Source organism: Hippocampus bargibanti, linkage group LG01 (assembly GCF_051943395.1).
Source record: "Hippocampus bargibanti isolate YZ-2025 linkage group LG01, ASM5194339v1, whole genome shotgun sequence".
In the NCBI taxonomy this organism is placed as follows: Eukaryota; Metazoa; Chordata; class Actinopteri; order Syngnathiformes; family Syngnathidae; genus Hippocampus; species Hippocampus bargibanti.
Genome location: NC_142734.1, coordinates 31,457,319 through 31,484,696, shown reverse-complemented (window position 1 = coordinate 31,484,696; position 27,378 = coordinate 31,457,319). Strand labels below are relative to the sequence as shown.

Below are 27,378 nucleotides of genomic sequence, written 5' to 3'. Positions count from 1 at the left end.
GCAAAAAATCCCCTCATATTTCGAAATTAAAAATTCCATTATTTCGTTATAATTTGTCACAGAACAATCCATACAGAATTTCAAAGCTATTTAAATGCACTTTAATATGGTATTAGAAAATGTGTGATGAATTATTATTGAAAAATGTTGTCACATCAAAGATTCTTTGGCGTGTAAAGCATGTAAAATTTCACATTGGGGTCGTGAAATGTAAATTTCTCCACTGTGAGACTAATAAAGGCATATTCAATCCAATCCAATCCAATATGCCGGAATGGTTTTGTGCCATTTTGTGCATGTCCTTGTTATGTTCTCGTTTTCTAATATTCAAAGCGACCTTGCGTTTCACATTAACTTGATCGCCGTTAAAGTATCTATTTGGCCTCCTGGCCTCTCAGTGACAAGACATTTATTGGTCTCCTCCGCCCTAGTTGGTTTCAGATTAACGTCTCAACCAAACCAGCCGCATGCGCTCCCATAATAACAGTGTTGACGTCACGAGACAGCCACAGACCTGTGTTGCCTTCAGGCACTCCGCTTTACCTCCGAGCGACTACCACCCACCTTTAAAAGGGAAATGGGCGCATTTCACCAATTTGTGAGTTGTGGCTAAAAATATATATTTAGTAGAGTTTAAATTTAGAAACACACAGCAACTCAGATCAATATGGATTGCTTTTTGTATAGATTTGTAAACTACACACATTTAAAACAATATATTATAATTAATTACATTTTGTCAATATTTATGAATGATTGTACACCAGTTGACTTTACTCTCGTTGAGGCATGAATTCTGTTTAAAAACAAACTGAATTTGAGTAATTCGCTGAATTGAGATTTGGGAGTCGGGGATAAATATCTGTAGTTATACTTGAATACCTTTGCCCTCTCATTCTTTCTGCTGATTTAACTTAATATTGCGTACAAACAAAAGTTACAGATGTAAAAAGAAATAACAAAAATGGCATATGCATACGCAAGTACATAGCGAGGGGAACTGTGACTTATTTTCACCTGCCAAGACAGCAAAAAAATCCTAACGGCCCACAGTTTGAATTCGTCATTGAACGCAGCACAATGCAAACCTGCGGGAGAAGCGGCGATTGAAGGGATTGCAGACGGCCATTTTAGAGCTACCGTCAACATCGCGTATTCATCCATCGCTCGTTTATTTCTTTTTTGTTTAAAATGAGCCCTCGGCTCGACTGAAGAGAAAAGTACAAGGAGAAACAAAAGAAGTAGGGCGTGTGTGTTCATTTTTTTTTTGCCGCTGAACTCGAAGTCGGGATGCGCTTCCGAAGGAATAAACTCTTGGCATCCGTCGTCCTACTGGTGCTGGTGTGCGCGCTGGATGCGGCTAAAGGTAACTAAGCTGGGATTTATATACCGCAATGTTGACTCTATGTGGACTTGTCGGATAAGTCTTTTTGACAGTATTGAGACTCACCAGGGTCGTTTTTTAGCCGGCGAAGGTTACAACAAGGAGGGATGAATGAGGAGGAGGAACCTGTTCAGGGCTGCTCAGCTGCCCGATTGCGTCGCAGCAAGTGCGAAAAGCGATGCTGAATCTAAAGCACTCCATCACGGCCTTTCTTCCACATTAATATACCTGTTCTGTATCGTATTGAACTTTCAAACATCTGGGCTGATTTATTTGTTTTTATATTTATTAAGACAACGGAACAGCACGTCCATCTCTCCTCTTTTTCGTCTATTTTTAGCCGCTTTAAATAAATAATGAGATCGTTAAAAAAAATCAAAGCACATTTTTTGACAGACAGTCCATTTGTACAACGCGGACTATTGCGGTCTAAATGGAGTCTATCGTTATTTTGCGGTTTAAATGGAACAACAACGTTAATTTATTTTATTGTTATGATTAGCATGCCTCGTGTTGGCTACGTGTTGCAGATCCATGTGGATTTGGGAACACGAGTGGGATCATTGAGGACAAAAACAATTGGTTCCGGTCGTGGTGGCGTGAGAATTCCCTAATCAAGACTGAACGTCATTCAGAGTGGAGGGGGCTTGCAGCGCTGCATGTATTTGGTGCAGGCGGTGCACCGCCCTCCTGCTGTCCCAGCTTAGACACCATCACCCTGTTTGTGTGAAACCGTGGACGTGAACCCACCCAGCGAGTTTGTGAGTTGACTGCACATCAGTGTGTTACAGAGGTGTGAAAGTGATCTCTGAAAAATCTAGGATGTCAAAACAGAAAATTACCAGTGAGGTGTAGCTCTTGCATTGTTATTTAAATCTGTCTTGAAGACATTGCCTCTGCCTGTTAATGGTAGTCTTTATGGGTCGCCTGCCCCCCTTTGTTTGAATGACTGTAAATCCCCTCGTTATTCATTGTTTTTATGCGCTTTCTGAAACACACTATAAGGCCGCAAGATGACGCCAAGCTATGTATATGTAGAAAAGTAGTACGTGTCAAGGAAGTAGGTTGACGTAGTACTTCTTGACTGAGAGATGAGCTCCGACATTACATAAAAAACGTTCACGATCTGCCTGCAGGGTCCAAAACAACACAAGTCAAATAATCACCATAATGATCCATTGTTGTTTTTTTATGATAAAACATTTTCATGACTGTTTACCTCCATGTTGCTGTTTCCTTTCTTTCCATCTGCTGGCTTCTCAGCACTTATCAGCCAAATTGAAATGTGGAATTGCCATCTGGGAGAAGGCTTATAGTGTATCAGCCCAGTTGGGTATTTGAGCTGCATGCTGTTGCTCCAACGAATCTCTTGCTCCAAACGCAACATTCGGGTTACCACTGTCACATTCAGGCCTTGGAGAATAATCATGAGTCACTTCTTTTACCCGCCTAAATTTGTTTTTGTCATGAGATTGCAACAAGCACATCCCCCCAACCCCATATTTCATCATCATCCACTCTCTCACCATCTCATGATTCAAGTTGCTTTTGATTGACGGGGCTACATTTTATTTCAATTTATGTAGTGCATGAAAGTTATTGCGGTCATTAGGAAGGAAGATTCCACATCAAAGAAATTCACCACATTTCACATAATCTGCTTGCACAACCGCATTTTTCTCTTCTGTCTGCCACTGCACTTTTGCACTTCCACTTTTGTCATTGCGCCCCTATTACTTGAATTGTTGAAATGCATGAGGGAACACTGTAGTTGAGTGATTAGGATGTCCGCCTCAAAATGCAGAGGTCGTGGGTCCGTTCCTGTGTGGAGTTTGCAACTGGTCACTGTGGCTGCGTGGGATATGTTGAGTTTACCTACTGCGCTGACGAGATATCATCGGTATGCTCAAATACTGCTGTGTGGAAAAGAGTCCACCCATCACGATTCCTCTCATGATCGACTCGAAGGAGGAAGGAGCTGTGACAGCACTCAAAGCTCTCTCCGAGGCTACTTTAACTAGAAAAGTGTTTACATTGATCCGTTGAAGATTGTCCATCGGTCAGTTGAACACCGTTCTGTAAGGTCACCAAATTAAATGGATGGTCATCTCGCTGGTTTTCTTCAATTAATGCAATTTCATCCAGACATATCTGAACCACGTGTCCTCATGAGGCATGTTTGTGCACAAACGTGATGTCTTTTTTTCATATTCCATAAGCTTCTTCTCTTGTTGAGGGCTCAACTTTGATGGGAACATCTGGAGGTGGCAACACGTTTGTAAAATTTAAATCAAAGCATAAATTAGCCTTTCTTTTTTTTAGGTTATTGTGGGTGGTGATGTCTTATGTTGATGTTGGTTTGAAACAGTCTACAATAGCGATATTCGATATAATACTAACTTCCATAATTTGGTGTTTGGTAACTCAAGCAGGGGTTTAATTTTCAGACTGTTAAAAAGCTGCTTCAAGACTGTGGCTTTAGATTCTCATGCTTGGTGTTGGAGGAACATGAGATGGCAGTACAAATGTCAGTCGTTATGGAGATATCACTTTATGATTAACAAGATCCACTTCAAGGGTCAATGATTCCTTCCACATTAACACATTGTCAGTCAGCTAATAGAGAAATGAATAGGACATTTTTATTTGGCCACTCCTGGGAAAGCTTCGGTCACAAAGGCTGAAAAATGAACTGCATATTATCCGGAAGCACTTCCGGGGTAAAATAAAAGTAATGGTAGGTTATTTGATCTTATATTGTTTCGGTAATTCTATAAAATGCCATCAAAAGAGAGATTTCAAAACAGATGGTAACCATTATCACGTCTTGGGCCTGCTTTGCCTTGATTAACTTGACTTAGCCTCCCAGGAGAGGTCTGCTTTTACAAGCTGACTTTTTTTTTTCTTTTTCAGGATTTCTCATGGAACAAAGACCTTTTTTATGGGTCTGGTTTTCCTTATAGCATATGACAATGCCCTCTCTGTTCGTAGGACTGTGACTCAAGTTCTTCAAGAATGCCTACATATGATAATCCCCAGAAAGTGGCATACTTTTGAAAACCTTTGTGTTTGGTAAATTGACCCGGAATTCCTTGGTCATAAGAGGAGTAGCGACTTTTCGCCCAATGGTGCTTTTTGTGGAAAAGAATCTGTGAACCGTCGGGTTGCTGTGTTGCAAATATATAAATTCAGATGGACGCAGGAGGACTCAGAAATTGTGCTTTTGAGGTCTTTCGTTGACGTAAACGTAGTCATACTGACGTTAAAATGCAGGACAGGGGAGTACTTGTCAATACATGACCAAAAAAAACACAATCACAATCTGTGTTGACTTGAAATTTCTAAACTCTGACAGAAGTTATATGGACAAAGGATCGACTTAATGATGTAAATGGGAAAAATGCTTTTGGTGATGCCATGTCCAATTTGAGCTTTTATGCAGAAAGAGGCAAGGGAACACGTTACCTGCTCAGACAGGTCAGTTACAGCCGGCCGCTCGAGACATCTCACTCCTTCATTCTCAGTGGCCCTTTTGTGCCCTTTGCACAGAGACGCGATTGAGTTGCATTCAAGACTTCCAGAGCCCCTCCAAGCCTTCCCCACCCCTCCTTAGAGGAGCTCCATGACCGCAGTAGGCGCACCGTCTGTTGGGAGCTTGTAATTGCGTAGAGGACAAACAAACGCTGATGCCTGGCAGGGGAACTGAGAGGCGCCCCTATGTAGAGATCGGAGGTCCCAGAGGTCTTGAGGTTCCAGGCTGTTTAAATCCACCTTGAACACTTGCCGCTTTGTTTTGGAGGCGGCTCGCATCAACAAGCTCAGGAGGCTGGAAAGCGAGATGGACAAATACAGACGTGTGCTCACTGTTTCAGACCGGGAGCAGATTGTTCCTTCATTTTTTTCCGACACTGTGAATTTGAAAGAGCCACTTGAGGACAAGTTGAAGCAATTTCTTAATGCAGAGTTGCATTTTCACAATATTTTCGCTGATTTGGCTGCAGTTTTTGTTCATTTATATTATCCGCAGCCCCCGCAGGAGGCCCAATGGTGCGAGTCGACCTTGAAAACTGTGTCCGCTGTTTACATACTCGGAATTAAAGAAGTTTTTCAGTTTTTTTTAATGGTGAAGTCATATTTTGTCTGTTTCCCTGGTAACATCAAGGACTGACTGATTGAAGCTCCCATTTCTTATTCACCGCAGGACTTAAAATGAAAAACACGCTGGCCAAGGAACATTTCGAATGGCAACTCCAAAATCTATTAATAGGTTTGTGTTATCAGTTTCAGTATCTGTGACAGATTCAGTTATCTGTTTGCTTTGGCATTTTAAATATATTTTTTGCCAATTAGTCAGATATTCTAAAACAAAACACTTACACCCCGTTAAGCAAAACTGGTAAACTATTTTTAACATTCACTCATTTAACCTGTAACTGGTGGAAAAAGGAAGAAAAATCACAGAAACATTGTCAGCTATCCTGGAGGACAACAGTGAGCAACTGTGATGGCATTTTCAGTCGAAAGAAAGTGGCAAAATGGCCGCCCCCTGAGATGGCTTTAAAAAAAGTGGAATTTACGGCTCAACTCACATTCCAGAAAAGGCAACATTCAACAGAATGTCATGTTTAGACTCATGGGGGGTGCATCAAAAATATTACTGTCGACAATTTTGGGGTTGACTTCCCCTTTAAGTGTTGCTCAGCAGTGTCCGAGGTGGCTAACATTTCACTGCCACGATGACACTGACATGGCAGTTTCCTCCAACGTCATTACACAACATCCTCTCAGTGGGTGCTGAGCATGATCTGATAATGACTGCCCGATCATCTGCTGTAGCCATGATGCCGCAATGCGAACAGCTGCTTGACTATTTCTCCGTCGACCCCTGGGTTAGCATGACAACCGTCTGACGGTTGTATTTTTGGTGGCATGAGTGAGTGTCATACAGGAACAGGACACATGTTTGAAAGAGACTGTTGGACATTTGTCCTTTTGAGTCTCAGGCATACCACAACCTGGTGTTGCTTTAATGCTCGTTTGGGAAGTATTTGATCATGGTTATTTGGTCAAAGTCTTGCTAGTCGGAGCCCAACAACCAGAAAGGGGGGTTTGTATGTGTCCTTCCCCGTTGTGTGTTGGGGAGTGTCAGCAATGATGTGTTGTCACCAATAATTTGTTGTTCCAAATTTGGTTTTGTGTATGTTTTTTAAGCCACCTATTTATTTATATATTTACAGTAAAGTCTCGTTATATCGATATTCTCGGGAGTCTGAAAAATATCGATATATCCGACCCTGCGCGCATGTAATTTTCTCCTTGCGGTCATAGAAATAGTATCGTAATAAGCGGTACTATCAATATAACCAATATCGATATAACGAGACTTTACTGTATTTATTTATTTATTTATTTGTTTACGTGTTTATTTACTTGTTTATTTACTTGTTTTTTATTGGTAATACTTTGTCCACCAAACAAATTGCCTGTCAGGTGATCAATACAGATGTTGAAGTGAAAAATATTCTCTGTCACGGTTTGCATGGTGGTGATGGTGGTGGATCCCAAAAAAAGAAGGCATGAGGGACCAGCAGGGTGTATTTGACAAATTGTATTAAAATAAAGTCAGCAGGAACAAAGTCTCTAACATCAAAGTCATCCAAATAGAAAAGTACAAAGTATCAAAGAAAACCATGAGTAAAAATCTGCCAGGATGAAACAATCCTGACAGGGTGAAGCAAACACATACAATGACCTGACACGGAATGGTGGTGCCGGGAGTCCTTTTAACTGCCACTGATTGGAATGACCAACACCTGTGCAGCTGCAGGCGGAGCCGACAGCGGCACCCGTAGGTCGCCAACCAGAACATGACAAGCTCTGTTGGAATTACAGTGCAACCTCATTTGTAACATCCTATGGAGGCCCCGCCCCTTTGTTAAAAAAATAAAATAAAAATATAATAATCGAATGAAAACAGAAATAATACCGTTTCTGTGTCTAACTATTGCCATGACTAAACCTGAAATTCACTGCAGTCAATTTAAACATCCGCGGTGGGTATCGTCACTCGTGGGCTGCCAGCTCTATTTGCCTGCCCTGTCCAAGTTGTCTGCGACAATCAAACAGCGTCGATAACAATCTTAGCGGTACTACGTCACCTGCAGGTATATTAGCTACATTAGCCTACTATCAAAATTACTACATGGAAGAAATATAATGCTGGAAATCGATGCCTGAATGCATTTTAATAAGAACCTGCAAAACGTTGTCTTGTGGATGATGCAACGTAGGAGGCTGTTGTGAGGTGGGCACGTGGAAACCTCTCGCCACCCTCAATTGTGTTCTGGTGTGTTAAATGTTTGTATTTTTTTCCCTGTCCTGTGTTTACGCGTTTTATTCCACCCTTAATTTTCTTAGTCTATTCCACTTTAGTCTGGAGTTGTGCTTCATTCCAATCTTGTCCTTGTACGGAATTAACGTAATCCGGAAAAAAGTTTCCCTCGACGACAGAGCACATGTTTGATTGACTGTTATTTGACCTCGTAAATACTTTACTACTCAGTACTGCAGTGGAAGCTCTTCAGGTGGCTCTGCAGGTCAAGTAAAAAATGCATTGTATTATTTTGTCTATACAGTAAAGTCTCGTTATATCGATATCGGATATATCGATAGTCCCGGTTATATCGATACTATTTCTATGCACGCACTGACAAAATTACATGCAAACAGGGTCGGATATATCGATAGTCCCGGTTATATCGATATTTTTTCGGACTCCCTTGAATATCAATATAACGAGACTTTACTGTATTTGTAAACTAATTTAGGAATGTATTGTGGACTGGGGTGATGTTGATTAAATTCAACACAGAACATGCAAAACCTCACCACCTGGTGAAGATTTTTGCATAACAAATGTGTATTGTACAATTTAGTGCCGGATTAAGTGAACCTCTCAATACGATTGACAATTTACGGGCAACGCAAGGCCCAAATGGGACCTGGCTAATTGTAAGTGCGACTCCAATGAAGCTCAAGCGGATTAATGTTGTCGTCTGGCCCCACAATCTGTCTAAAGACATCCACTTCCCTTCAAGTCACATTGTGGTCCGGTTTAATCAATTTCTTGAGTGCATTTTAGTTCACACTTTATAATATTGCCGTGTGAGCAATTATGATTTTTTTGGAAGTCACATTTAGATATTAATGTATAATTTTGAAGTCTACCTGTTTTGTCTGGGACATTTGAATGTTCATGTCTTAAGGGGACATTTTGTGTTGTTGCATTTTGTAGCATTTTCATGTTGAGATCACAAGAAAACTGCTATTGTGCATGATTCGAACTGACAGAGCGCCCAAGTAGAAACATTTTTCCGATGTCAACCATACAGCGAATATATTCATATTGCTGATTATTTATTCCACATTTAACAAATTGATATCATTTAACATGATGCTGCAATTACTTGTCATTGTTTTTGGGGTGATCCTCTTTTGAATCGGGTGCCTTGCAATATATTGACGGTGAGCCAACAGTATTAAGCAAACCTCGTATGCCAACAAAACAAATCGAGGGTCGTTTTATTCCAAGATGAGAGTGTGTAAATCTGGTTTATAAATAAACTTTACATGCACAAAGTGATGATGTAACACGTGCAGTTTTTAGCACTAAAATAGCATCATACCTTAACCGCAGAAGTCTAATAAACCCTAATAGACCTCTGTGGAACAAAAAAAAAACAAATATAAATTATTCCCCTCTCTCACAGAATCGGCAGATTAGGTTAGCTTCCTATTGCTAGATTAACGACATAGTGGTGGAATCATCTCGTGTCTCTCCACTTGGCATTTGATCGAGCTGTCCCCATCAATGTTCTTTCAGCCGACCCAAATGTGCCACACACTGCATCTTTTTTTTTCTGCTGCCACCTTGCATGCGCCGCGCTCGCTGTGAAATGATCCGACAACTATTCCGCGACCCCGAACAGCTCCCGTTCGTGAAAATGGATTATGTGGAGGAGATGAAACATTCGAATGGTTTCCTCAAATTCATAACGGGCCTTGAGGGGAAACCGTGACTACAATGTTGCTCGCGGCAAAAAATGACTTTGACACGCCTGCGTTAGGGGTTCTGAAATGAGTGAAGGTTAATTGTGAAAATAGATTTTCACCGCTGATCTTTTAATTGACCCGCACGCTCTGCTTTTTCTGTTTGTCCCAGTCAATAAGCACAAGCCGTGGATCGAGACGACTTACCACGGCATTGTGACCGAGAACGATGACAAAGTCTTGCTGGACCCCCCCTTAATTGCACTGGACAAGGATGCGCCGCTACGCTACGCAGGTAAGCAAGCGGGGCTTAATGCCGATACTCTTTTAGATATACAATTTGTTATGAAGGCACAGTTGATGTTGAATGAATCTCCAAATGAATTAAAAACCACGTGGTCTTTCCATCTTGTTTGAAAATGTGTGATCTTTGTGACTGACTATGAGATCTTCCAATCCACAGCTGTTTGATATTGAGATGAAAACACCCTTTCAAATTTCATGAAACCTTTTTTTTAAATCACTCTGTTATTGACTCTGTCCGTGGGTTCACCACAGCTCCCGGAAATGATTTCTCACTGTTTCACATCACATCACATGAGATTATTGAGATAGTTTGTCTGCTACTCTCTTCCCACTCTGCGCTGTCGCGTCGTTTGAGCCGACCCATTTTTATCTCAGATTACGATTTAGCGAGCCAGCCACTTCCATCCACGTGCCTATCGGGAGCTCACCAATGTGATCTCTTGCCCAAGTCACTTGCATTGCCATGTTTTCAAGCGTGTGCCATGTTTTCAAGCGTACAGCAGTGATTCGCTAAACATTTTTGCAGCCGCTTTATAGTTGAAATGAATCTGATGATCCTGGTTACATTACCGGGTCATGGTAAAACTGTGTGGAGGGGTGTTATTTTCAGGAGTGCAACTGTTAGACGCTCAGCGCATTGCAAACAGGCGCATCGTCATGGTGAAACAGCGGTTCCGCCACAATTCTCGCCTCCTCTTTGTAGATAACTCATAGTTTATACTTTTGGGTTTGAAAACTTCAGCTGTTGTTCAAGCGCAATATTAACCAATGTGTATGTATTGAATTGTATTTTGAACAGCCGCCCCCTTTTCAAGTTCATATAACTCCAGACCCATATTATTTAGGAATGAACTTTTTTTCTGATGAAAGAAGAGGGTCTACGGTTTCTTACGCTACTTGAATGTCTATGTAGTCCTAAAACTCAATATTCTGTGGGTCCTGGAATTCAAGTGACAATGACAAAAACCCTGGCACTGGAGTGGACACATTTTTGCACATGTCTGGCAGTGAATGAGTTAACATTTAATTTTCTTTCTTTTTCTTTTTTAATTACAAATGTCAAATATGGGAGTTTGATTTTTAGTTTCTACTGTTGTTATCATGCTATTTTAGAAACCTACTTTTGGACTACCGCTCAAAACAAGCTAGCATTGATGCTAAATCCGGCATATTTACACTGTTTATTCTTGTGTTGATTAATTTCCACTGTCCCAATGAAATAAATAAACTGTAGAACACATGGGTTAGATCTGAACTATTTATGTTGTTCTTGGAACATGGGGGGTTGCATCTCCAAAACATTTGCGTTTTGACTTATTGGATCAGATGTCTTTGGTTCACATGAAACATGAAGCCCGCAGTCCTGATAGCTGGGCCTCCCTATCTGACATGTGGACAAAAGCTGCCAGCCCGGCTTCACGTGGCAGTGGGGGTGACTGGCAATCTCATGCCAGCAGCCTTCTCGTCAATCCATCTGTGCCAGAAAAGTGCAGCTCGCTGTCCAGGCCGTTGAAGCCCAATCACTTGCTCTAAAATCAGGAAGTTGGAGAAAATCCCGCCGGAGAGCTCATCTCACTAAACGCGACCCTTAAAACGAGTCTGGCGTTCAGGGAGTTCCACCATATCTGTCTGACTACTTGAATTGAGGCGAATGGAGCTTGAATTGTTTACACTCAGGCTTTTGTGCAGCCTGAAATACAGGTTATGTATTCAAGAGTGGCTGTTTTACAATATTAAGAGGACCGTTTTTTTTTCTTTCGTCTGGACCCTTTTTTCCTTTCCACTTCTTTTTATAACTTTGTTGCTGTTAATTGTGGATTTCTTCATTCTGAGATTAATGGAATTTAATTTTATCTAATTTCATCTAAAGTAATCTAATTTAATTGAATATAATCTAATCTAATATAACGTAACCTAACCTAATTTAATGTAATCTAAAAACTGTTCCCGCTACACATTTAGCAGATAAAAATTCTGTACCGGCGTTACATTTTACATTTTGGAACATTAGCAGTCTTTTGTGACGCCCTTCCAGGCTTGCTGAGGAATTCATGATTCCTTTGTGTGCTAGTCATTAGAGCGGAGGTGAACAGTGAGGCCCACAATTCGGACTGCATGACTGCTGCCGGTCAAATGGTAAAAGTAACGCCCACTCAGGATTCTTTTAATCAAGCCAAACGGCAATGAAAAGGGCAGCAGAGGTACACAGCATAAAAGTTTTATTATCCTTTTGAGCGTTTATTTTTTTTTTTTTACTCTCAAGGATGACACGTCGGACTCGATTTTCTTTCTTTTGACGGTGCGGTTTTCTACAATGAGTTCAATTCATTTAATTAAACTTTTCCACTCACAAATGAAAACAAAATAACTAACTGACTATTCTCTTTGGGTCAATGCTGAAATGTTGACAAGCTTTTCGTCCTGAAATCAGTCTTTATATCAATTTAAGCTTTACAGATGCCACAGATAGATGTCATAGCGATGTTAATTACTGCCCATGTGTGTGGGTCTATTACCTGATGAAATCCAAGATGTTCTGTCACACGACTATTTGAAGGGCAATTTTTTTTCCTTACAATGCTAAAAGTCAGCTTTCAAACACAAAATCGCCAAGCAGTAAATTCACTCCTATTTTCTGTTCTTCTGCACTTCTAACGCTTCTTTAACTGACCTCGGTTTATCTTCTCTCCCCTCCCTATAGAGAGTTTTGAGGTGACCCTCACTGAAGAAGGTGATCTTGGGCTCTTTCTTTTGCTTTGTGATGATTGTTATTATTAACCCACTAACACAAAATGGCATTTGCACATTCACACAGAAACGCCATTGCCCGCCTTGCTCAGTAATTGACCCATTTGGTTTTTCTCGACTTTTATTTCTTTTTTTTCTCCTCCCCTTTACCAGAGGATAGTTTGGAGTTTTGATTGCTGGATAAAGAGTACGCTGTGGGACTTATTAAATTAGAAATATCTTTGCATGAAGCATCCCTCGCAGTTTGCAGACCCTAACAGTTTTTTCAGCTATCATCAGGAAAACGGAAGGCTGTAATAAAAAAACAGTTATTCACTAGATTGGATTTTATTTATTTTTGTAATCGAAAATTCCAAGCAATATTTGAGGCATAACGTGTTTTGTTTTACCTGATGTTATTTCTTTTAATTGTATACTCTTTAAATGAAAGCTGCTGAGATTGTTAATCAATGCAAACTATCTGCTATTGTTGCATCTTTGCCCAAGTGGATTTTTCTTCTTTTTTTATTGCAACCACAACTACTATTATATCCCATTAGCATGGCTGCAGTTGTCATTTTATCCGGATGCTTGCAAGTTGATATTTCTAACCCCAGTACTCATCCAGTTCTTTTTATAATATGCAGATTTAGTTCCCTTATTTGGTTGAGAATTTTAATTATATTTTTTTGCAAAGAGTGCTGTGGTCCAATGTAGAAAATGCACAGAGCAGTGCGGTGATATAGCTTCGCGGAATTATGACTGATTTTACGCTATCTTTGAATTCCAATAATTGGAGGCCCTCAACCCCTTTTTTTCTTTTTCTTTGGCTTATGTGCTGCACATTTTCCTCACAAATACCTCGTAACCTTTATTCATCACATAAAGAAATGAATCACAACCTATAGTACTCTGTAATGTTGTTATTTTTTAGGTTTGGGTTTCTCTCAGACGAGCATACTTTTGTGAAATGCCTGAGCACATCTTTTTGGTTTTTGCCTGCATGATTGAATGCTGACAATTACTTAAATGGCTTGGAAAGAAAACACGCCGTCTTCTGTATATTATTGAATGTCCCACACCTCTTCCCAGCTCCCCCTCAAAATGCTCACCCAACTGTAAAAGTGCTTTGGGGCTTCCTCCACAGACACCACCCACCCCTCAAACGTCAACTCCTTGGTTCCTAAAAACCTCTGGCTGATTTTTATGTTTTATTTTTTTTTGCCTTGATTTATACATTTTGCTGTGAACGATTATTTCAGAAATAAAATGCATTTCATGCCATTTGAATGCAATATCCATTTTAAAATGTCTTGTTCAGGTGAGATATGTGGCTTCAGAATCCATGGGCAGAATATCCCCTTTGAAGCCGTGGTCCTGGACAAATCCAGCGGCGAGGGGGTCATTCGGGCAAAGGATAAGTTAGACTGTGAACTGCAGAAGGAACACACCTTCACCATCCAAGCATACGACTGCGGAGAGGGACCTGATGGTGCCAACATGAAGAAATCACACAAGTCAGTTTGAGTAGTTTCCACCTAGTTTGGGTCACTCTGCTCACATCATGTTGCAAAGTTTTTTTTAAAATTCACATCTCTCTCTCTCTCTCTCTCTCTCTCTCTCTCTCTCTCTCTCTCTCTCTCTCTCTCTCTCTCTCTCTCTCTCTCTCTCTCTCTCTCTCTCTCTCTCTCTCTCTCTCTCTCTCTCTCTCTCTCTCTCTCTCTCTCTCTCTCTCTCTCTCTCTCTCTCTCTCTCTCTCTCTATCTATCTATCTGGCTCTGTCGCTCTCTAGCTAATTTATTTATTTGGTTAGCTATCGATTCATTAATTGATTAACAAATTAATTTAGAAAATTGGCTTAATCTCCTGTTGAGTCATCTGCACCATGAAAGCCCCTCGGCGATGACGACACCCGTTTTGGAGCCGAAGCTTATTAAGCGGACTTTGTCTTTGTCAGGGCCACTGTCCACATACAGGTGAACGACCTCAATGAATACTCGCCGGTCTTCAAAGAGAAATCTTACAAAGCCACCGTCATCGAGGGAAAGAAATACGACAGCATCTTGAAAGTGCAAGCGGTGGATGCCGATTGCTCTTTTCAGTTCAGTCAAATCTGCAGCTATGAAATTGTCACACCAGATGTGCCCTTCACCATCGACAAAGAGGGTAAGGACTCCCACCAATGAACCTGATGGTCCCTCTCGGTATAGGAGCCATTTTGCATCATGCTCGGCACATTGATTTTTGCAATCAATCGGCCCGCTGGACAGGTCATTTAGAATTCTGCCCCAACAAAGGCAAGGAAATGTCATTGAAGCTGCTTTGCTATTCAGGCTACATTATTTGTCAGTTATAATTTCAGCATTTACAGATAAAGCGAAATATTCAAAAATGATCCTGTCATTTTATTTTCACGCTTTATATGATACTATTGGACAGACCAGTTTGAGTCATGCTGGTTATCTCAAACAGCGACTTGAACCCAAGCGACATTTCTTCTTTCTTACTGTATTTTAAGGCCTCATCAAGAACACAGAGAAACTCAACTATGACCGAGAGCACATGTATAAGCTGACTGTGACCGCTTACGACTGTGGAAAGAACCGGGCTTCAGAGGACGTCCTGGTCAAGATCGGAGTCAAGCCGACTTGCAAACCCAGCTGGCAAGGTATCAACCCAACTTGCTAACCATCACACTTTTTAGATGAGTTAAACGTCAACCACCGTTTGTCAGAAGGCTCAGTCTGCGTTGGCGTTGGACAGGAAGTGCTTCTTTTAGTCTAATTTATACTGAGGGACAAGCCCAGTATTGACTACCGCGCCTTGCCGTGGTTTCTTGCCCTCACCTCAGGCTTCAATAAGAGGATTGAATATGAGCCTGGCACAGGCAGCCTGGCTCTTTTCCCCAGCATGCACCTAGAGACCTGCGACGAGCCAATTACGTCCATCAAAGCCACTGTTGAACTCGAAACCAACCATATTGGAAAGGGATGTGACCGCGACACCTACTCTGAGAAGTCTCTGCACAAGCTGTGCGGTAAGTAGCTTATTTTCAAAGTGGCGGGAATTCCGCTATAAATGATTCTGCGACTAATCAAAAAAAATAATAGGAGCCAGCTCCGGTGCAGTTGAGCTGCTGCCAGCACCAGGTAGCTCTACCAACTGGACGATAGGACTCCCCACCGATAATGGGCACGATAGCGACCAGGTGTTTGAGTTTAATGGCACACAGGCCATCAAGGTTCCGGACGGCTTGGTGAGCACCAACCTGAAGGAGCCCTTCACCATATCGGTGTGGATGCGACATGGCCCCGGGGCCCACGACAAGGAGACCATCCTCTGCAATTCTGACAAGACAGGTAACTGCGTATGAAAGTTGGATTGCACTTTGGAAACCGCTTCACACTCAAAAGTTGAGAATATAATACGGCATCCCTAAAATGGTACCCGATCCGCGTTTCCAGTTGATTCAATGAAAACAGCCGAGTAGAGGCATTGTCTGTTCTCACAGTTTCTTCCAATTCGCTCTCAGAAAATTGACGCTTTTCAGGTCCTCCCATCGACGTTTCTGCACTCAGCGGGCTGCTTGGATCTTTTTCGTCTGACCCCTGCTAGGTTCTTGCTCACCTCTCCTTTATTGTCCCTGGTTGTTTATTCCAAACTCACACCAGCTGCCGGAACTTATTGACTAGAAAGTCTCAGGGCAATGTGTTGATGGCTCATCAACTTCCATCCCCAATCTTATATAAAGAGGATTACATCAGCGTAGCCATGCATCTTTACTGCCTGTGATCATGGCGCCATTATCCTCCCCCCGCTTCCTCCACCACCATTTGTTACAGCATATGGGGGTTATAAATCGAATAAGCTGTCACGGCAGAAGAGGTCATTTTTGTTTGATTATTTACCGATGCCAACATGCGGTTTATTCGAGTTTGTTGTTGCCTTTGTTGTTTTGCCACTGATCCGTTTCTGTGAAACGTCGTTGAATTTTGTTAATCATCATAAAATGTTCCATATTCATATTATCTTGTCCGGTCATGTCCACCCTGCAGACATGAACAGGCACCACTATTCCCTCTACGTGCACAACTGCAAGCTGATCCTTCTCCTCCGTCAAGATCCCTCGGAGGCGGAGAACTACAAACCAGCAGAGTTCCATTGGAAACTCGACCAGGTGGGCTCGTGCGGCCAGATGAACTCAACACCTCCCCCCCCCCCCAGTATCAATGGTTTGATATGTTCCGTGTTCTCTGCAGGTGTGTGACAAAGAGTGGCATCACTATGTGATGAATGTGGAGTTCCCCGTAGTGACTCTCTTTGTGGACGGGGCGACCTTTGAACCCTTCCTGGTCACAGAGGACTACCCACTGCATGCCTCCAGGATTGAGATGCAGCTCACCATCGGCGCTTGCTGGCAAGGTAGGACGTGTTAAACGCTGTCTCTCAACATGAACGTTGGAATTTTTGCAATGCAAACATTGCGATGACTATTTTATCATATCGTGTTTGCAAAGTAACCTTGCAGCGTAACTTCCAATGTGCACTCAATTCCTCTAGAACCGGGATGTTAAACTGTAATTTACACATGTGCAAATAACATCTGAATTTAATCCCTGCCTTCACCTAACAAATAATTATCTGTAAAAAATAAAATATTCACACGTCCTTGATACCTTCTGCTATCTTGGGTCTGCTGCTGTCTTCTTCTCTCATCAAAACAATGTTGTCTGCTACTAGGATCAAAACAGTGTGTCATCTAAGGGACACTCCACAAATGGCACCAAATCAAAAATATTAATTCCATGTTTTTATGCATTTTTTTCACTTTTGAATTATTCTGCCGGCCTGACCAACCCTCATAGGGGGGCAATTCTGGCCCGCGGACCATATGTTTGACACCCCTTCTCCCAAAAATCCTCAACCTTCCTCCCTGTCTCTGCTGACCCTCTTTTTCCCCTCTCCTCTACAGAACACTTGGGACATGACAATGACACTGAGATGCTCTCTGAGTCTTCCTCAGGTTGCCCTAAAATCTTTCCCTTCTCAGATACATCACTTCCATGTGTCTGCCATGTCCCACCGCGCTAACTGCATCCTCATGCCACTTTGACTACAATCATCCCAGCACATTCCAACATGTTTTTGCTTTTAAGCATGTCGCCACTATTCCTTCCTTTTTCAGTACCATTTTTTACATCATCATCACACCAGATTTCCTGAACTATACACACGAATAGCACAAAAAAACACAATGCTGAGCGAGCACTCCTCTTTCATCGCATGATCCCGACTGCGCAAATGGATGTTAATCCGGGTCAGATGACAGTGAAACATTCCGACACAGAGACTGTAGTTAGACACTCAGGACTACGTCACCTCATCGGGATGGATTTGCCCGTCTGGAATATCCCAGTCCCTCAGAATGTATCGTTGAATGTTTTCACAACTTCATCTTTATGTTGGTTTGTTCTGTTCTGTGGTAAACCATCAGTACCGCTCACTGGGCATTGCATGTGTGTATGTATTTGATCGGCCATTGTTATAATTTTTATTGCTTATGTATTTATTTATTTATGAGCCAGTCTCATTTAGGTACGCACACTAACTTGCATGAACTTTCGAATGCCTTTGTACCTTCAGCTGCATGCACCGATGTTCTGGTCCGAAAAGTTGAAACGTGATGCCTAACTCTTTGCCATCATTGTCTCTTTGTTTCATCCTCTTCACCTCTTTCACGGCGTGCACAGGCGGAAACACACGCATGGCCCAGTTTTTTCACGGAAACCTTGCGGGGCTAATGATTCGCTCGGGCAAGCTGGAGAACAAGAAGGTTATTGACTGTTTGTACACTTGCAAGGAGGGCCTGGATGTGCAGCTTCCCGAGGAGGTGGCGTCCATGGTTAAGGTGAGGAGGGTACAATCCAATTGTCTAATCTTATCAAGCCATTGTGAAAAGTTTTGTCTGGCCTGAGCTCAAATGTGATTTTGTTCACTTTTATTCCAGGTGGAGTTCAACCCCAACCAGTCTTTGCTGACTGTCGAGGGGGATGACATTGACGCTTTTGACAAGGTCATGCAGCACATCTCTTACTTGAACTCACGCCAGTTCCCAACGCCCGGCATCAGACACCTTCGCATCTCCACCGCCGTCACGTAAGCAACGGCGAAGAACGCCGCAGACATTTTGCGATTCCTCTTCGTCATTGTTCGGAAGTCATTCAGTAATTTTTCAACATTGAGTCATTTTTCATATTTACCTTATTTTACGCACTATGGGTTGCACCCAAAAGCCTTCATTTTCTTCCAAAGATGACTCTGCACCTTATAATTCAGTGCACCTTATATATATGAAGTCATATTGATCTGTAACAGTTATCAGAAATCCGATTTGTACTCTATTAATAAAGTTTGACTGACCTAGATAAGATAAGAAAAATAACTTTATTGGTCCCACAATGGGAAATTTGGAATCTCCATCAGCAAAATTGAATGGGGCTGGGAAAAAAAGCATACATGTCTCAGAAAAACTATACACAGTACAGAATAAAAGTATAAAATATAAAATCTAGATACAAGCCCATATGCAACTGCATATGTGCTGCATAAGGTGGCCGTGCTATTTACAATATGGATGTTGTGAGTCCAGATGTTCGCGTGTGTATATTCAGCATCTGACTCTTGTTGACATTCCCTTTGGCGGAGCTCCGTCTAATGGATGCGTAAGGTAACCCCAGCCTCTACAGTAGTGCCTTATAATGTGGTGTGCCTTATACAAAAAAAACAATGCAAAACATTATAATGCCACATTTAATTTCATCTTTTGATCTGCCTCAATACTGCGATTAAAATGAAAATATAGGGTTTTCTCAGTTATTGTTTGATGAGATACAAATAGATTAATTTGATCAATTACTTACAGACCCCAATTAACTCATTCATTGCCAGACGATATCCAAAAATGTTTCCACTCCAGTGCCAGGGTTTTTGTCATTTTCACTCAAATTGCAGGACCCACAGAATATTGAGTTTTAGGACTATAGTCATAAGCACTCGGTACAGCATAAGAAGCCTTAGACTCTCTTCTTTCATCAGAAAGATATAGGTAATTCTTAAGTTATATGGGTCTGGAGTTATCTAAGCTTGAAATGGGGGGGGGCAGTACAAAAAACAATACAATACATAATTATTTATATAGCGCTTTAACAACAGCTGAAGCTGTAACAAAGCGCATGGACAAAAGGCAAATCCTGCCCCCGCTTGGAAGGGAAAAACATTGCCAGAGGTCTGACCAGCGCTTTATCGGCACTCCCCCCACAAGCGAAAACCAAAACTCGAATACATGTTCGAATGGAGGGCGCTAGACTGCATGCTTTTCAATTCCCGAATTTGGGAATGGCAGTGAATGAGTTAATTGATCGCACACATTTTGGAGTTCATGTCAACTGTTTTATTCAGCGCTTTTTTGCAACTTCAGCTATTGTGAAAGCGCTATAAAAATTAGGATGTATTGCACTGTATATATGGAAAACGGTTTAAAACATCTCAATTCTGGGACAAATAAAGGTGTTCTTATTTTTATTATTCATTGAAGGTACGTACGTCTTTACGCTTTATGGTGCGGAAAATAAAATAATTTACCATCATCCTAAATGACCTAATTTGTTATTCAATGCCTAATTATTTTATGTTGTGGAGGTTGTGGAGATTAAAATTAAGTTGTCCACATGATATAAATACACAAACCTAAAGATACACTATGTTCCCTTGTTGCAAAGACATTGCAAGCATTAGTCCCGCCCGTAACTGAAATTCACTCACAGGGAGAATAAATTTGAGCGATCTCTCTAGGTGCTTCAACGAGGAGTCCTGCGTCACCATGCCAGACGCTGAAGGTTACGTGATGGTACTGCAGCCCGAGGAGCCCAAGATCAGCCTGAGCGGCATTGACCACTTTGCCCGCAGCGCTGTCGAATTTGAGAGCCAAGAGGGCGTGACGCTGTTCCCCGAGCTGCGCATTGTTAGTACCATCACCCGCGAGGTGGAGTCTGATGCCGAGTCGGAGGCCACCGAGGGAGCGGACGATGACCCCACGGGTGGGTGAAATGCACGCTGGAAGTCATTTGATCGCTGAAATGATACAAAACAGTGAATCAGGGGCGACACTGCTGCGAATAGATGGAGTACAATTGCAGCGTGGCGGGAGGATTATGTCACGCAGCCGAAAGGATTGGACGGAGTGAGTGAGGATGGGGAGGGGTGGGGTTCATGGAGATGGGGAGGGGTGGGGTATTGCAATCTCTCCATCTGTTAGCTTTGTCAAGCTGAGATCGGGAGACAATACATTTGCACTGTGGTTGAAACAAAAACCAGGATGATGAGGACAATTGATTAAGCATCAAGCAAGGAACAAACAACCCTCTGAGACTGTCTTTAATTGAAAGTTTCAAGCAAATTTGACACAGAAAATTACAGTCGAGGAGTGAAATTCTGTTGATGTACATTGGTACATATTTTTAGATTGGAAAATCTTCTTTCGTCGTACTCAGCAACTTGATGCGTGACACAAATATCGACACTTTTCAAAATGAATTAAAGCATGCTGGGGAAAAAAAGAGTCACAAAACACAAGTTGATGTTTGTCTGAATGCGCGCCGACCTGCCTTGCGATTTGCTGGTGACCGGTTCAGGGTGTCCCTTTCCTGCCAACTGCCTGAAGACAGCTGGGATAGGCTCCAGCATGCCCCCTGACCTTCGTGAGGATAAATTATTAGAATATGGATGGCGGGATGGACAGTTCTCTAAGCGTTTCTTGTAATCCGTATTGTGAAATAGTTTTATTTTTACACTGCATGGACACAATTCTTGTGTTTTGGTGTCCTTCAAAAAAAATCCTTGTGACTGTTCTTTCAGTCCAAGACACGGTGGTCTCCGAGGAGATCATGCACAACCTGGACACATGCGAAGTGACCGTGGTAGGAGATGAACTGGATCCGGAGCACGAGGGCCTGGAAGTCGACACGGAGCAACTGCAGCAACTCGGTCTTGAGATCAGCTCCTCCCACCTCGGCCTCATCGTCACCGGTATGGATTTTAGCACTTGTGTTCGGTCTTTTCAACGTCTCTGTTACATTATTGAAGACATCCGCCTTCCCGTGCTGCAGGTGTGAACACCATGGCCAACTACGAGCAAGTCCTGCATCTCATCCGTTATAAGAACTGGCACACTGAGGCGCTCTTCGATCGGAAGTTCAAACTGGTGTGCTCTGAGCTAAACGGACGTTACATCAGCAACGACTTCAAAGTGGAGGTAGGACTGAACTGGTTGATTGAGGCCCGTGACTGCAATGTGACACGTGTTGTTTTGTACTCTCCAGGTGAACGTAATTCACACGGCCAGCGCCATGGAGCCTTTCCACAGTGCCATGGTGCAGCCCAACTTCATCAACCCCGTGCATCAAGCATCCGTGGACCTGTCCGGCCACAACCTTGTCAACGCCCACCAGGCGTCAGGTACTGCGGCGTGGGCGGGCCTTGTTTGTGCAACCGGAGCCTAACCGCCAAACGGCAAACTGATTTTCGAACTGCATGCTCTCCAAGCTATTCACTGACACCAAGTGGCACATACTGTGGAAGAAAAACAAAGCATTTCATATATAATAATTTATATACAATACAATACAATACATATTGATTTATATCGCACTTTAACAACAGCTGAAGCTGTAACAAAGCGCTTAACACGGACAACTATCCTAGTACCCTTAAGAGTTTTGTATAAATATAATGTAACTATAAAAAATATACAAGAAATAAAGCAGTCATAAAGATAGTTGAAAGCACAAGGGAGTAATAGATGGAAGAAGGAAGAAATAAGACCTGAATCAACCAACAGCTTGGGTTATGACGGAACAATTTACATCTGTATATTATACATTATATTTACATTATTTATATAACTTATTGTATATTGATGATTATATGTAATATATTAATTATATAATTTAGATATAATCATATAAAATATATAATAATTTAAACTATAGATTTTTTTGAATTTATATTTGTTTTATTACCATCCATCCTATCTTAAAAATATAGGATGGTGTCTTATATTTTCACTTTATTTTAAATTTCATAAGAAGCCCATGGCTCTTGATGCTATAAGTAGGACATACAGTACATGAGCCTCTCCACACCCTCCCTTTTTAAGATAAAATAAGATTAGTAGTCTCTCAATGGAGAAATTCACAATTCACAGCAGCATAGCTACAAAAAGGAAGAGGAAAAGAAAAAAAGTAGCCGAACAAAATATAGGAGTCGCTGTAAAGGCAGTCAGTCTCGCGGCGCCGTCTTGAAGTCTAAATAAAAGAAGATGACACAACACAATAGACATTTTATTGTTTTTTTTTAATGACATACGTTTAGGGATCACCACAGTGCATCCTGTGACATCAGTCAACCACCTTTTACTTCCAGGTTCCGATAATCTTCCTGGCTGTCGGGCTCGCTAAGCCTGCCAATGCATGAGGGGGCCTCAGCAATGCTAATATGAGGCTAAGCGGAGCTGCTTCTTAAAAATAAAAAGATACACCAATTTAAAAAAAAAAAATATATATATATATAAACACACAGATAAATACATAAATACATATACAAATAAATACATACACTCACATACATAAATAATTAATAATTAAACAAAGAAACAGATAAACCAATCAATAAATGTACAATCATATCAATGACAAATTATAATAGACGACCCGTCTCACGCATGTGTTTGCAGTGGTTCCCAGCGCAGCCACCATCGTCATCGTCGTCTGCGTCAGTTTCCTGGTGTTCATGATCATCCTGGGCGTGTTCCGGATCCGGGCCGCACACCAGCGCACCATGAGGGACCAGGAGAACGGCAAAGAGAACGAGATGGACTGGGACGACTCGGCCCTCACGATCACCGTCAACCCGATGGAGGTAAAAAACAAAAATGTGAGGTGGTTGGTGGGAAGGCCGCTGTCTCCCTTGCAAGTGCGAGATCGTGTTGTCAGCGCTCTACTTTTTCCACTGAGCTGTCATGATTGACAGGCGGCTGGGGATGGAGAGTGGGGGGTATTTCTGGGATGATATCGTGCTCATTTGCATAAAAAACACACCGAGAGGAGCTACGTACATTATTTGTAGATTTTTTTTCAGCTCTGATCCTGATTACAATTATTAATCACGATGAACAAAAATGCACGTTCACCTCAGGGTTCGTTCAATGTCGCAAATACTCATCAAGTGCTCGTCAGTCATTCATCAAGAGTTTTTTTGTTTTTTATGTTCTTTCTTTTGAACAGGATCATTTGCTACTTTTCGAAAACATTTGCAATTCTTCCAAGCAAAGCGGGATCGAGGCTGAAACTGACATTTGGAGCCAATATGTCAAATGTCGGTTCACCAAAATTGCACGCTATGGGGTAGGGTTAGCTCACACCCGCCTATATTTATTATTTTAGTTGTCTTCAGATGTAAACATGATGCAGTAATAATACACCTGTTCAAACATTGATGGGATTAGACATGGTTATGGCTTGATTTACTATTTTTAACATAGTTCCTTTGCACCTAAATACCACAGGATGATACCAGACCTCAGTTTTTATATTAAGTCATTCACTGCCATTCCCGAATTTATTCTTGATTGGAATAGTGTGACATGGAGCGCCATTCCCGAATTGATTCGGGTTTTGGTTTTTCTTGCGGGTAGTGCCAATACAGCACTGGTCAGACATTTGGCAATGTTTTTTCCCTTCAACGGGGGGGCAGCATTTTCATTTTTGTCCATGTTAGTGCTTTGTTAGAGCGCGACATAAATAAATATCAATGTATTGTATAGTATTTTGGACATTCGCCCCCATTTCAAACTCAGATAACTCCAGACCCATATAACTTAGGAATTAACTATTCTTTTTCTGATGAAAGAAGAGAGTCTAAGGTTTCCTAAAGCTGCTTTGGATGGCACTGAATGAGTTAAATCAATGTCTGTGTCGTCTTGTAGTGTTAGATACTGAATCTACAATTTGGTGCTCATCCAAACGAGTCCGTTTTTGGATTCGCTGGAGGCCTGTCAGGGACATTTTTATATGTCTGCCATATTTTATTTTGCCATCACCCTCGAGCAAAGGGGCTGATGTTCGATTGTTGTTCGATTTTTATCACGCCGCCGACTCCACAGAAAGGCGCCTTAAAATGGCTGGGATGGCAGTCAGCACAAGCGCAGGCTCACATGCAGTTTTCACTGTCCATGTACGCAGACATACGAAGACCAGCACAGCAGTGAGGAGGAGGAGGCGGAAGAAGAAGAGGAGAGCGAGGACGGAGAGGAGGAAGATGACATCACGAGCGCTGAGTCGGAGAGCAGTGAGGAGGACGAGGGCGGCGAACAGGAGGTGCAGCAGGGCGCCAGCAGACAGCAGCAGCTGGAATGGGACGACTCCACCCTCACTTACTAGAACCACACTAACACACGCATACACACACACACACACGTCACTAACTTGCACTCACTCAGATGTTCATCCTCACCACAGGAAGACAAAGAGCCGCAAATTCACACACACAAAATATATATTAATCCTGGTCATGGTTTCCCTCTTGTCATTTTAGTGGCCGTACTCGGTGTTGTGTCGTCATCAGCGGCTTGTTTTACTTAATTTATTCTATTTGCATTCACAGGAAATCTTGGCCAAAATTTCTTTTCCGCTACGTGAGCAAGCCAACCGTGCACTTTTTAAGTTTTCTCTCCCACACAAGGCTTCACGGAATCCTTTCTCCATCTGTTTTGCTGCTGAAAATCCCCCGGCTGGTAGAGCAGAAACTTGAATTAACGCTTTTCACGACCGTTGGCTTGTTTTTCTTTGCTTTTTAACGTTTTAGTGCATGATGAAGTCTTACGTGTAGAGAGATTCACCGCTTTTTAAAGATGTTGTAAATATGAAGAAACCATGTGACGTCAACGTGCTTGTGAAGGCCTAAACCATAGGGTCCAATCTCTACAGATGCTTCCTCTTTGTGTCACGCGGGTTGTAGCATGTCGCTGAAAATGTGTACAAAAGTGTCGGCTTTCATGAACAACATTGTATTGGATTTTGTTGTCTTCTTTTTACCCCTTTTGCGCTCTCCTCTTTGCACAGAGGACGCTCGCTTCTTTTTGCTTGCCCTTTTATTCCCGCCTGATGGGATGTACAGGTTGCGGATGGACGACGGTTGCAAAAGCGGGCCTGCAACAGTTGTAAGACAACCATCCTCGGTTTACTTCCCAAAGCAGCAAACCGGCTCCAGGAAAAGCTCATTGACACATGTAAGGCAAATTTTCCCCGGAGCAGTTCTTTCCAGGTAGTCACAATTGGGTGTTGTTGAATATTGGGCAACTTGACTTGCTTCTTCAGCTCTGTTTACAGTCGCTTAATGCAATGTCCTTCTACTTACTGTAAATGAGTGACTCCATTTTAATTCCCCTCTCTGCCCGTGTTGTAGATATTATTCCTCAACTATACTGTACGTCTCACTCACATGAACAAAAGAGCAGATTTGGGCCCCTTTTTACTCCAGACTGATTGTTCAAGCTGCAGTTTACTTGTGTACAAAGACCACTGGGAGATACATGTCTTATGCCAACCCTCCTCAGTTCCCATAATACTGTCTTTTACGTGACGTGTTTATGGGAAATAATGTTTTTCAGAACAGTTAAGTAAAGGTCATCACCCTTTTCTGTTTGTAATTCTCATTTGGCTCACTCCGGCTGTGGTATTTAATTCACAAATAAAAGTCAGAATATGAGAACATTACAACAAGGCAATGTTGTAAAACGTTTTAAACATTTTAAGCAATAGAAAAATAAACAATCACTTGTGCTGATTATCGCTTTTGGCAAATTAGGAGGGTTGTTCGCTCTGAGTGCGTGCTTGTCTGCTTTGACCGTTGTTGAAAGTAGTTTAAGTCGAATAACCGATTGCTCAATCTCACCTGCTTGTCTGGATTCTGTGTGAAGGCCACAGCGGGCTAAATGTTGGGTAGTCTATCACGGCTTTGGGGCGAGATCTTTTAGTTAAAGAGCCCGAAGGGAAGAATGTAATTTTGCATGCAAATACGCTATGAATTAATTTTGGGCAGTCTCTGTGGCGCCCTCTGCAGGTCTCGTGCTGGGAATGCCTTTTGCTGGTCACAGTGTAATGAGCGAATGTAACAATGCTTACAATATTGGCGTTTTAAGTTGTTGTTGTTGTTGTTTATTTGTAACTGTAAACTGCTGCGTTTCTTACTGAACGTAACGAAACTGTCTTAAAAAGCAAAAAAAAAAAAAATCTGGCCGTGACTAGTTTTGATTTTACACACTGTCAATATGTCCATGTTGTGTAGCTAGCGTAGCGCCATTGTTTTTCTTCGATAGATCTTGTACTAAAATCCACCTTTAACCAGATGTACAGTACGTAATGTCAAAGCTTTGGCAGTATTGGTAACCTGCCCTTGTGTGCGCGCGCCCACACAAACCGATCAGATTTGGGATTAGCCACATTGAGCGACCACATCACTTTCCTCCCCAATTGAATGTCTCAGCCATCTGATGAAAAAGAAAATTATAACTGCGTCGCATGAACCACAAATTGGTGAACATTTCATGTTGTGTGAGACTGGAGTGAGGCGATTTGCTATTTCACACATCCACAATACCCACCACCCGAGTCTTTTGTTTGGGTTTACTTTCTTTGACATTTGCCCAAAATGTGGAGTTTGAATTGCGAAGTTGGTGGTGCAAGGTTCCTTTTTGATTGTCGAGGCCGCTGTCACCTTTCTACTGCCCCAAAACGGGCAAAATGTAGTCAAGTTGATGCTTGCTCGTGAACAAAATAAAGGAGAATGAGATGGAATTT

The 27,378-nt window shown here is 42.0% G+C and overlaps 1 protein-coding gene across 4 annotated transcripts; it reads left to right on the top strand.

Annotated features, from left to right (window-relative positions):
- Positions 1-1,105: 1,105 nt before the first annotated feature.
- clstn1 (calsyntenin 1) lies at positions 1,106-27,375 on the top strand. Of its 4 annotated transcripts, XM_089010693.1 has the most exons (19): positions 1,106-1,366; positions 9,606-9,728; positions 12,441-12,470; positions 13,788-13,983; positions 14,424-14,632; positions 14,985-15,134; positions 15,318-15,503; positions 15,577-15,825; positions 16,522-16,643; positions 16,726-16,888; positions 17,439-17,489; positions 18,217-18,374; positions 18,474-18,622; positions 20,318-20,562; positions 21,380-21,550; positions 21,631-21,776; positions 21,844-21,979; positions 23,256-23,440; positions 24,763-27,375. In XM_089010693.1, the coding sequence occupies exons 1-19, from the start codon at positions 1,291-1,293 to the stop codon at positions 24,958-24,960; spliced, it is 2,943 nt and encodes a 980-aa protein (XP_088866819.1). In that variant the 5' UTR covers positions 1,106-1,290; the 3' UTR covers positions 24,961-27,375. The 4 variants fall into 4 exon arrangements, with proteins under 4 accessions (XP_088866819.1, XP_088866826.1, XP_088866830.1 ...); XM_089010700.1 differs by lacking the exon at positions 12,441-12,470; XM_089010704.1 differs by lacking the exon at positions 17,439-17,489.
- Positions 27,376-27,378: the final 3 nt, after the last annotated feature.

Excerpts from the sequence above, each read along its gene's own strand:
- clstn1 (XM_089010693.1), top strand. The coding sequence starts at position 1,291 with ATGCGCTTCCGAAGGAATAAACTCTTGGCATCCGTCGTCCTACTGGTG. Across the intron at positions 13,984-14,423 it reads AACATGAAGAAATCACACAA|GGCCACTGTCCACATACAGG; the intron begins GTCAGTTTGAGT and ends TGTCTTTGTCAG. Across the intron at positions 17,490-18,216 it reads GCTCTCTGAGTCTTCCTCAG|GCGGAAACACACGCATGGCC; the intron begins GTTGCCCTAAAA and ends CGGCGTGCACAG.